The sequence below is a fragment of the Stegastes partitus genome, unplaced genomic scaffold (genome assembly GCF_000690725.1).
Source record: "Stegastes partitus isolate 25-593 unplaced genomic scaffold, Stegastes_partitus-1.0.2 Scaffold1526, whole genome shotgun sequence".
NCBI classification, from domain to species: Eukaryota; Metazoa; Chordata; class Actinopteri; family Pomacentridae; genus Stegastes; species Stegastes partitus.
This window is the reverse complement of record NW_007579257.1, coordinates 1-11,294: the sequence shown is the minus strand read 5'-3', so window position 1 is coordinate 11,294 and position 11,294 is coordinate 1. Positions and strand designations below refer to the sequence as shown.

Sequence of the window (11,294 nt, the reverse complement as noted above, 5' to 3'; positions counted from 1 at the left end):
TAGTAGTAGTAGTAGTAGTAGTATTTCTTGAGTTTCTCAGCCAGGTTCTGGACCGTTCCTCTCAGACCCGGAGCCGGCCGTGTGTCCTGGGTCGGACCGGCCGGTTCTCTCACCTCCGTAGCGGCTCATCAGCGGGCTCAGGTCGCACACTTTGCCCAGAAAAGACACCCAGAGGTCGGCTGCGGTGTTGTGAGCCGCCACCTCGGAGGGCGTGAAGAACTTCGGTCTGACCATGTCCGGTTCTGTCCCGACGGCCGGTGGGATGTTGACACGTTCCTATGGCAACGAGGAGCGACGATGGGGGGCGGGGCTTCCGAAGGTAAACAACGTTCAGATAGAAAGTAAATGATTTAACGATCTGCTTTGTCATTTTTTAAAACTTTAAAACATGTTCAAATGTGACGTTTGCTGTTGTCTTTGTCAGTGGTTCCGACAGAACCCACGGAGCTCCAGGACAGAACACCTGTGTGTCCGGGCCAGTTTGGATCAGCATTTTATGCAAATGTTAAAGATAAAGAAGTTAATCAGAATATGTTTTCACAGATTAGTTAGAATTTAAAAACCGCTTATGACAGCAGTAGGCCTGGTCTACTGAAGTCATTAAAGAACTATTTATTTATATGTCACGTCTGTCCTCTGTTTTGTTAAGTTACAGATAAAATCTAGAAGTCATAGAAAAAATATTCATTTGCCCCTAAAACTAAAACCTGTGTTCACACCAGAATTCTGTGTTTAAACACTCCTGTGTTCTTCTACATGTGACCGCAGAATCAAAGCGTTTGCTGTATTGAAATCAACTAAAATATCTTTATTTTACAAATATTTGCTGTTGTTAGTTAAGCAACTTTACAGATTTTGAAAGTTTAAAAAAAAAACTTTTAAAATTATTATTATTATTATTTTTTTGCCTTTATCGTTTTTATTTATGATTTTCTCACACAGTAGACCAGCCATTAATCACCAGACACGTCTCCTTTTGTATTTTTTAAGTACAGGACCAGCTCCAGGTGAGGAGCAGCAGCACGTCCTCAGATGGTTTCTGACTGTAGATCCCATTCAATCGCTTTATTCACTGCAGATTCACCATAAACGTGTATTTCAGTCCGTGTCTCTGCTCCTGCCCGCTCGGTGCCTCCGCTGCTCTCCCGCTCCCTCCTGGAATGCTTCAGACGTGGCAAACGCTCACTTTTCTCCATTTTCACGAACTTTCTGCAGGAAAAAAATCCCCTCCTCCTCGTTTCCATTTGTCGGCCTCTGATTGGCTCTTGTGGAGCAGCTCCGGCGCGCTGATTGCTCCGTGGTACCGTCGCTCACAGCTGTCGTACCTCTGATTGGCTGAACACGCCCACAGTGGGCGGGAGGCGGTCCTGCGGTCTGTGTTGACATGAATCTCCTCCGTCGGGAGAACTCGGGACGTATCGCGATACTGGATGCTGATGGAGAGAGACGGAGCAGCGGATCAACTCACGGTTTGAACGGAGCATTTAACGGCTTTCAGCGGCGGCACAATGTCCTCCCGGCGGATCCTCTGCTTCGTGGCTCTCGCCTTCTTCTGGAGCTCCACGTCGGCCGAGAAGCGGAGGCTGTCTCCAGGTGAGGCGGCTCCGCGGGGTCCCGTGTCCGTCCGTGCGGACCACCGTGCCCCGCTGGAGCCGCGGCTCCGAGCTAACTGCCGCTAATTACGGCTTTATTGGAGCGTAGCCGCGTCTTATCGGCTCCAGCAGCCTGGAGCCGTCGCTGGCTGAGAGTTCACCAAGTTCCTGCTGTGGTTCTAACAGTTAGCAGCCTCGTTTACAACTTTATGAATCAGCCCGAAGCTAATCTGAAGCTAATCTGAAGCTAATCTGAAGCTAATCTGAAGCTAGTCTGAAGCTAATCTGAAGCGAATCTGAAGCTAATCTGAAGCTAGTCCACCGCGACCGGAGGCTGCGTGGAGCTAGCGGCCGCTTTAACGGAGCTCTGTGTGGTGTCAACACGAGACAGAGCCGCTGAATATTACACACGAATAACATCTTTAACACATAAAAGAGCCATCTAATAACTGACAGAAGAGCTGCAGCCATCAATCAATCAATCAATCAATCAATCAATCAATCAATCAATCAATCAATCAATCAATCAGCACAGAGGAGATCAGGTGTTTAAGTTAGTCTGAAAGCTACCTGGACCACCGGCAGGTCCGAGTCTCTCCATCTGAGGACCTGTTGCTCTGGTTGGAGCTGAAGTGATTGATCTGTGGAGGAGGTCAGCTGTTGGTCACTCAGGGGAGATAAATCGATCAGGATCAATGAGGGGACAGATCTGTGTCATTTTCCTGTGTGCACGGCTGCTTGTTGTCAGGCGGTTCTGAAATGTGTCCAAACTGACTCGTGATGTTATTCTAAATGATTAAAACTGGGACTAAACCATGTCCAGAATAATCCAAACTTGTCCTTAATGGTTCTTAGTTTGTTGGAAACATCTCAGATTAGTCAGACGTGTCCAAAACCAGTCTACGATGGACTGGTTCATCTAGAACCCACAGTGAAGGTGCTGGTTACAGTCGATGCTGTGAGACATCTTCATACCGACTCTTCAGATAAATGAACTCATCATCATGTTCTCTGTGGAGGCTCCCACTTCAACCTTCTGGAACTTTCCGGAGCTTTAAATCACCGCCCACGGCTCCCACTTCAGCCCAGAGCCTCACGCTGAAGCCAGGGAGGAGCCTGGACGCTTCCCCAGCACAGACTCAAGGTTCACATCAGCATGGGCTTCAGACCAAACTACAGCCGCTCCATGACACCGTCAGAGTGTCCGCCGAGGGAGTCTGCTGCAGATACGAGGACGGCTGAAGGCTGTGGCGTCTGGGACACACGTGGCTGTGAAGCTGCAGGTTTTCCTGTTGGCTCGGTTCACAGTTTGTTTCCGCTGCAGCAGAATCGCAGCGTCATGATGAGCCTCAGTTCACAGCTGACCTCAACTAGTCCCGTTCAGTCAGCTGCTCCACAGAGGAAGGCTTTAACTCCACAGTGTGATTCAAACGGTCTCTGACAACGACCTCAGATGTCTCCAATGTGACAAAACCAGCTCAAGATTACTTTAAATTTTACCCAAAATGACAAAAACATGTCTACTTAAGACTTGTCCAGAATCGCCCTAAATTTCTCAAACGTTTGTCTAGTGTGACAGAATAAGTCCAAAATGGTTTAAATGTTTTACAAATGACTTGAGACCCATCCAAAGTGACTGAAGAGTCTGTTTAACCTGACTAATGCTTGTCTAAAATGTGTCCAATCTGACAGAGATTCATCCAAAATGACTTAAACTTTGTCCATGATTACACAAACATTCATCTAATGAGACAGAATGATTCTGTAAGGGCTCAAACTTGTGTCAAATGACTTAAAAGCTCGAGCAAAATTACTAGAAATTAATCAAAATGACATGAATTTGTCCAAAGTTACCTACAAGCTGCTCATCACTCATCAGTCCACTGTTTTCCCTTCATCAGTATTCAGAGTCGCTCCGTCCAGCTGCTGCAGCTTCACCTGATTTCACTCACCAGCCCTGAAGCCTGTAATTCCTGCGTCCCCTGAACACATCTCGGGGGACATTTAGGGAAGTTGGTGCAGCACAACCAGGCGTCTGTCGCTGAACCTCCCCCACCCGGCCTCGCTCGGCCGCCACACGAACCCCGCTGAGGAATTTCACTCTGCAGATTCCTCGAAAGCCTGCAGGGAGGCAGGAAAGTGAGGACAAACTGAGAGTTTAAACAGAGCAGAGAGAGTTCAGCCTGCTGCCGGTCCCTCGTCAGGCTCAGACTTGTTTTCTGCTGAAGACGCTCACTTTCACTGGAAGGTGTGAAGGAAGAAGAAGCAGAGCTCAGGAGGTCCTCAGTGGCCTGGACAAAGAGCAACAGGACTCAGATGTTTTGAATGGTGTTGAACCTAAACCTCTGCAGTGTTTGTCCAAAGGGCTTAAACGTGATTCTAAACGGTCCAACATGATAGAAAATGTGTCCAACGTGACAAATCAAATGACATTTAAAAAAAACATGTCCTACAATTCTCCAACTTGGTCCTAAATGGCTCATTTTCCCCCCAAAATGTCTAAAACCTTAGAGAAACCGGACCAGAACCTCTGTCCAGAACGATACAGGTTTGGTCCAAAGTGTTCTGAAGTGTGTTCAGAATTCCTCAGTTTGCCCCAAACGGCTAAAACGTTGTCCAACACACATTGAAAAACACAACAGGGCGTGTAAGACCATCAGCTGCCTCCAGGAGACAAAGCTTGAGGTGAATGTGACTGAAGCACAGGAAGCCCCGCCACGATGTCATGATGTCATAAACTCTGCTCACCACGTCATCCTCCTGCAGCGAGGACTGACTGTTAACGGCGCAGGACGTTACACTGACGTTGTACTTACGTTTCGCTGCCGCTCTCCTGCGCTGCGTCGTGGGTGTCTGAGCAGACTGAACGCTGCTTCATCAGCCTCCGTCACTGACCGGCCCTGTGTTTGCAGAAAACCTGCTGGTGGTCACCGCGGCAACCGAGGAGACGGACGGATTCCAGCGCTTCATGAGGACGGCGAGAGAATTCAACTACACCGTGAAGGTGAGTCGACCTCTGACCTGCAAAGGATGTAGGTGGTGGTGAAGATGGTGATGATGATGATGATGAGGATGATAATGATTGTAGTGATGGTGATGATGGTGAAGATGGTGATGATGATGATTGTGGTGGTGGTGGTGGTGATGATGATGATGAGATGTTGATGATGGTGGTGTCCACCAGGTGCTGGGTCTGGGTGAGGACTGGAAGGGTGGAGACGTTGCTCGGACAGTGGGTGGAGGTCAGAAGGTCCGGTGGATGAAGAAGGAGCTGCTCAAACACTCTGACAACAAGGACCTGGTCATCATGTTCGTGGACAGGTAAGGTCACCTGAGCTCACCTGTGGGCCACACTGCTCCACGTAGGGTCGCTTCACCAGGTTTCTGTCATTTTGGTCAAATACGGAGTCACTGCGGACTGGCTTTGTCCCACTGGACCATTTCAGGTCATTTAGGACAAAGGCTTCTGTTACTTTGGTCAAACCTCGAGTAACGGAGCTTTTGCCCCACTGGACACATTCCACGTCCCTCCGACAGGTTTTCTGTCGTCGTGGACAGGTTCGGTGGTGGTGGGCGGGCTTTGGGTTCTGTGGGACAGTTGCTGAGTCATTATGTTACCGACACACTTTCCTCTCTGCCCCACCCGTCTTTGTCTCTGCCTTTGTTTCTGCTTCTCTTTATCTCCTGTTCTTTGAATGGCTTGTTGGATGAGAAACCCGACTCTCCCGTTCTGCTTCACACAGGAGGACGAAGGTTTGGTTTCACCTGGAGGCTGACGCTCTGTGCCGCTAACGGCTCGGACCTGCAAATCTAAAGCATGGATTCTATAGTTTGAACATGAAACACGTACCAGCTGGTAACAGCTGCTGGAGCCTGAGAGACCAAACCCAGGGACAAATAGTTGACATGATTAGAAATGGGTCCAAACTCAGAATTAGTCCAAAACAACTTGAAGCCTGTCCACAGTGACTCAAACATGTCTACAGAGACTACAACTGGTCTGAAGCTTCACATCCCAGCTTCCTGAACAGTGAACAACAGCAGATACTTCCACTGCAGCGCTGCTTCTTCGGTACCGATAGTGTTTAAACAGCGACTGTAATGTGCTTTTTATCACTGATGTCTGTTCCTATTAGTTCTTCTGTCGGTTGTTTCTGGCTCTTTAATGACAGATTGGGTTCAGGTCTGTTTCTGAATGAGGCTGCTGCCCAGTCACAGATCGTTGTGGCCACAGGAACAGACACACGCACCAGCTGGAGTCGCTTTGTGTTCAGAACTATCAGTTCTGGGTTCTGGGTTCGGTAAACTGAACACTTTAGACTGAACCAGACATCTGAGGAAACTCTGATCCATTTTAGCCCAGACAGCTGATGGATGGATCCGGTGCAGATAGCGCAGCATCCAGCCTCCTGCTCACTGTGTGCAACATGTTCTGGTTCTGATCCAGTGTGCTGAGGGTTCAGGCTGATCGGACTGATTCAGCTCCTAGTGACCCGTCGCACTGTTGTGGTCTGACTGTGAGCAGAATGGTTCTGCATCAGTGCCCTGTAGAACCTGCAGGTCCTTCAGATGTCTCAAAGTGTTCAGAATGTCTGAATTAGTCCAGAACCATGATGACTTAACCCAGTCCAGTCCAGAACGACTTAACTCAGTCCAGAAGGACTTAACCTGGTACCTTCTCTCTTCTGGTTTCTGTCTGTGCAGTTACGACGTGATCTTTGCGTCTGGACCCGAGGAGCTGCTCTCCAAGTTCTCTCGACTGGGCCACAGGGTGGTGTTCTCAGCCGAGGGGTTCTGCTGGCCCGACCAGCGCCTGGCCTCCAGATACCCTGAGGTGCATTCTGGGAAACGCTACCTCAACTCAGGAGGTACGAGGCCGCAGACACACCGGCTTGTTTGATCTGTTTGTGTTTTACTGGAGGTAACCTGACTGTGTGCTCAGGGTTCATCGGCTTTGCGTCGGACCTCAGCGCCATCGTCCAGCAGTGGAAGTACAAAGACAACGACGACGACCAGCTGTTCTACACCCGGATCTACCTGGACAAGGCCCAGAGGGTGAGCTGAGCCGCCCGCGGCGCCTTCAGGAGCGCCAGGCTTCACTGCATGTCTGACCATGTGATTTGTCTCCTCAGACCAAGTTCAACATGACTCTGGATCATCGCTCCAGGATCTTCCAGAACCTGAACGGAGCCGTTGGTGAGTCACGTGTGTTGTGGTCTGGGACGGCTTTCATCACCGGCTGGTACCGGCTTTTCAGCTGTCAGTTGATCAATAAATGAATCAGGTTCCACTGCTGCTCGTCTCATCAGATCGTTAACAACCACAAAGAGACCAAACTGAGCTCAGACAGAACCGGCCGAGTCCAGACGGACCGATGTCAAACCGGCCGTCGGTGTTTCTGCATTTAGTTCAAACTGATGGACGAAAACGGCAGCTAGCGGGTCTGTGTTATTCCCCCAGTGGACCAGCGGTTGGTTTTCAGAGGCCGTGGATGTTGTGGTGAGACGACGGCGGGTTAATGACGCCTCAATCTGTCCCAATGTGTCCCACAGACGAGGTGGTGCTGAAGTTTGAGCGGGCGAAGGTCAGAGCGAGGAACGTGGCCTATGACACACTGCCCGTCATCATCCACGGCAACGGGCCCACCAAGGTAACCGACCAATCACAGCGTCCCACCAACACCATGTGACCCTGACACGTCACAGAACTTCCTGTTTTGAGGCTGCAGGTTCCATCCCTCTGCTGCTGAGCCTCTGACATCTCTTTCCTCACTGTGGGTGGTAAAGTCGTGCAGCTCTGTGGAACCAGAACGTTACAGATGGATGTATGTTGTGGTTTTAGGTGATCTCGAGCTTTTGGTCTAATGAGCAACACTTTAACGTCCGCTGAGCAAAGATTTCAGACCTTTAATTGACTGATTGAAAAAAAGGTAGTTGTTAGTTTCAGTCGGTGAGAAGCGGCTCAAGAGTTTTTGGGTTTTTGGCACTTCTGGCTGAAGACGTCACCTTCAGGTCAGCCGAGTTCTCTGATTATTGGTTCGGTACAAATGACAATGTATTGAAACTAATAATAGATTTATTGATAACAAGGAATAACTGATCACTGCCATCATGAGTGGTCCCAAACGACTTGAACACCATCCTGATGAAACCGCTGCCGGCTGCTGCTGTGGTTCTGTCCCAGTGGGTTCTAGTGTGATGTGATGACGTGTGTCGACCTGAACAGTAACTGACTCGTGTCTCTGCAGCTGCAGCTCAACTACCTGGGAAACTACGTCCCCACGGCCTGGACCTACGAGAGCGGCTGCGGGATCTGCGACGACGACCTGCTGTTCTTCACCGACGTACCTGTACGGACGCCCACCTGGAACCAGAACCAGTCGGCGCTGTGTAGCGGTCGCCGTGTCTGACCTGTGTTTGTGTGTGCAGGACGAGGAGCTGCCGCTGGTGTACGTGGCCGTCTTCATCGAGCACGCCACGCCCTTCATGGAGGAGTTCCTGGACCGGCTGACCACGCTGAACTACCCGGCCGGGAGGATCCGCCTCTTCATCCACAACAACGTACGACACCGCTCGCGCTGACGTCCTCTGCTCTTTGGTTCTGTTCTGACCCGGTCTGACCTCTCCCTGCTGCAGGTGGTGTACCACGAGCGCCACATCCAGAGGTTCTGGGAGCGTCACCGGGCCCTGTTCCCCGACGCCCTGCTGGTCGGACCAGAGGAGAACCTGCAGGAGGACAAGGCCAGAACCATGGCAGTGTGAGTGGACACGCTTTAGAACCCGAGAGCTTCTCATCGGATTTAGAATCAAAACTTGTCCAAAGTGATCAAAACATCTTCCAGATACGACATTTAGCTGCTAGACTGTAAAACAAGAACGAATCGTCTCCAACGCTGCTGGAACATATCATCAGTGATGTGCTGCTTCGTTTGGGAACAACATCACCAGAGCTGATGATTACGTTGCTGTAGGTGTATTTGTGATCCAACAGATGGTGTCGCTGTTCGAGGAGTCACTGGAAACTCAGTGATAGACTTTATAGTGGATGGAAGCTTTTGTCTACGACTGCATACGTGTGCAGAAAATGAAGCGGGTTTTGTGCTGTGTGTTGTCTGGACTCCTGCTGACTGAGCTGAAAGGACATATGAGCGTGAGAAAGTGTTGCTCTCTGTGCCTCTTGTCCTTTTACACCTCTGCAATGAGGAGAGCTGCATGATTGGCTGTCGTGGTTCAGCAGGTGTGAAGTCGAGAAAAGCATGAATAAGAACATGTGGACGGCTAACGTGTGCATGTTTGTGTGTCTGTGTGCAGCGAGGCCTGTAAGAAGGACCCAGAGTGCGACTACTACTTCAGCATCGACTCCGACGTGGCTTTAACCAACCCCGACACTCTGAGGATCCTGATAGAGGAGAACAAGTACGCCGCCTCCTCACCGTCACAGCGTCCTGTTGTGTGTTCTTGTGTCTTGTAGTGACTCTAAACCCTCTCTCAGGTCGGTGATAGCGCCAATGCTGTCCAAACACGGGAAGCTGTGGAGTAACTTCTGGGGCGCTCTGAGTCCTGAAGGATATTACTCCAGATCTGAGGACTACATCGAGATCGTGCAGGGCAAGAGGATGTGAGTGCAAACGCAAAAACACACCACCTCAACCAGTTGTAATGTAACCCATGACATTTATACGAACGTATGAGGCAGAAGGAGGTCATGCAGGTCAACGTGTTGGAGATCAGCTGTAGTACCTGGTTCTTCCACCAGGTGGAGCCTCTGACTGTTTCATGAGGTGAAGCTTCAGATGTGTTAGCTGACCTCCTGTGAGGGTCCTTTAAACAAGCGCACCTCCCTGCTCACCAGCTGCCTTAATACCTGGCTTATTCATACTTTAGTGCATTGTTACACAGAGTTTTGATACGTTTGTGCATTATTATCCAGCTAGTTTGTGCGTTTGTGTGGCATTGTTCAGGTTTTTTTTGACGATGTAAGGCAGCCATAGGCAGCTGTTGTGTGCGTGGTTGTGCGTTGTTTTCCAGGTAATTGGTACTTCTCTGTGGTGATATCTGGGTTTTTGGTGCTTTTGTGCATCAGTTTACCAGTTTTTGTCAATTTGATGCACTAATGCTGGGTTGGTTTGTTTTTTAGCTTTAAGGCATTCATGCCCATGTTTTTGATACTAAAGCTTTGACATTCAGGCTTTTTTTTTTTTTAATTTAACGCAGTAGTACTTGGTTTTTGACACTGTTGAACATTATTGCACACCTTCTGACACTTGTGTGTTATTATCTAGGTTCTTGGTGATTTTTTGCAGTACTATCCCGGTTTTTGACAATCTGATGCACTAATACCAGCTGTTCTATGTATTTATGTATAGTACACAAGTTTTCAACACTTTTGTTGATATTCAGGTTTTTGACACTTTGCTGCATTAGTACCCATTAGTCTAGTGGACGCTGGTGGATGATTTACCAGCAGAGTCATAATCATGGAGCAGAACATTGCCCTGTGTGTCCATCTGAGCCTTTGTGTGGACTCTTTGTGCAGCGGCCTGTGGAATGTGCCCTACATCACTCAGGCCTACCTGATCAAAGGCAGCATGCTGCGATCCACACTGTCCCAGGTGAGCCTGTACGTGGACGAGGGGATGGACCCTGACATGGTGTTCTGCCGGAGCATTCGAGACCAGGTAAACCAACACCTGAACACACCTGAACTACCAGCTGCAGAGTGAGGCTGCTGTTTGTCCTGTCTGCACCTTCATGTCTCCAGCATGACAAAGACTTGTCTAAACTGACCCCAGTGCCATGGCTTTCCAACCCACCGGCAGGTTTTGGTCTTCAGAGGATTAAAACACAGTTTTTTTACAAAGTGTATCTTGTTAAAATGATGATTGCTCCTATATTGATTAAAGATGTGGTTTCATTCAACAATGAAACTCTATGTCCACAGGGCATCTTCATGTTTGTGTCCAACCGGGACGAGTTTGGGCGTTTAGTGGCATCGTCCAACTTCAACACGTCCAGGCTGCACCCGGACATGTGGCAGATCTTCGACAACCCCATGGTCAGACCAACATGCATGAACACGTCAACACAAACGTGGTAAACTGAAAGGGAAGCTCGAGCTGAACATGTTTGTGTTTGCAGGACTGGAAGGAGAAGTACATCAATGAGAACTACTCCAAGATCTTCGAGGATGAGAAGGCCTTTGTGGAGCAGGTAATAAAACGCAAACCAGCAGCGACGCTGAGCAACAAAAAGTTTCACATTATTGTGATGCGTTTTTTATACCTCAGCGCTCAGATCAGAGCTAACAAATATTTGTGGTTGAATAATATTCTATGTGTTTTAGCCCTGTCCAGATGTTTACTGGTTTCCAGCTTTCTCAGACAAGATGTGCGACCATCTGGTGGAGACCATGGAGGACCATGGCGAGTGGTCTGGAGGATCGCACAAGGTAACCCCTCATTCTGATGGTCTGTATGAGTGCAGACTAGTCCTGGGCTTTGAAAGTTGTGTATCCTCTTTGTGTTGTTCAGGACGAGCGACTGGCCGGTGGTTATGAAAACGTCCCCACTGTGGACATCCACATGAACCAGATTGGCTTTGAGAAAGAGTGGCTCAAATTCCTCAAAGAGTACATCGTTCCAGTCACCGAAAAACTCTATCCAGGATATTACCCCAAGGTACGGTCCAGACCCGAACCCTAACC

General features: G+C 49.2%; 2 protein-coding genes across 3 annotated transcripts in view; one reads left to right on the top strand and one right to left on the bottom strand.

Annotated features, from left to right (window-relative positions):
* cyb5d1 (cytochrome b5 domain containing 1) overlaps nucleotides 1-299 on the bottom strand; it is a 3,193-nt gene extending 2,894 nt beyond the window's left edge. For both annotated transcript variants that reach the window (XM_008300313.1, XM_008300312.1), the window contains exon 1: nucleotides 114-299. In XM_008300313.1, the coding sequence (XP_008298535.1) occupies nucleotides 114-234 (121 nt within the window). In that variant the 5' untranslated portion in view covers nucleotides 235-299. The remainder of the gene's footprint in view (nucleotides 1-113) is intronic.
* A 1,119-nt stretch (nucleotides 300-1,418) lies between these two features.
* On the top strand, nucleotides 1,419-11,289 carry plod3 (procollagen-lysine, 2-oxoglutarate 5-dioxygenase 3; the record flags this gene model as incomplete). The annotated part of the gene is made up of 17 exons (XM_008300329.1): nucleotides 1,419-1,593; nucleotides 4,505-4,596; nucleotides 4,777-4,913; nucleotides 6,297-6,460; nucleotides 6,535-6,647; nucleotides 6,725-6,788; nucleotides 7,145-7,242; nucleotides 7,840-7,941; nucleotides 8,021-8,152; nucleotides 8,228-8,349; nucleotides 8,903-9,007; nucleotides 9,084-9,209; nucleotides 10,128-10,269; nucleotides 10,533-10,646; nucleotides 10,730-10,801; nucleotides 10,935-11,039; nucleotides 11,122-11,289. Coding segments are annotated over exons 1-17 (1,941 nt in total), but the record flags the coding sequence as incomplete, so codon positions are not given.
* Nucleotides 11,290-11,294: the final 5 nt, after the last annotated feature.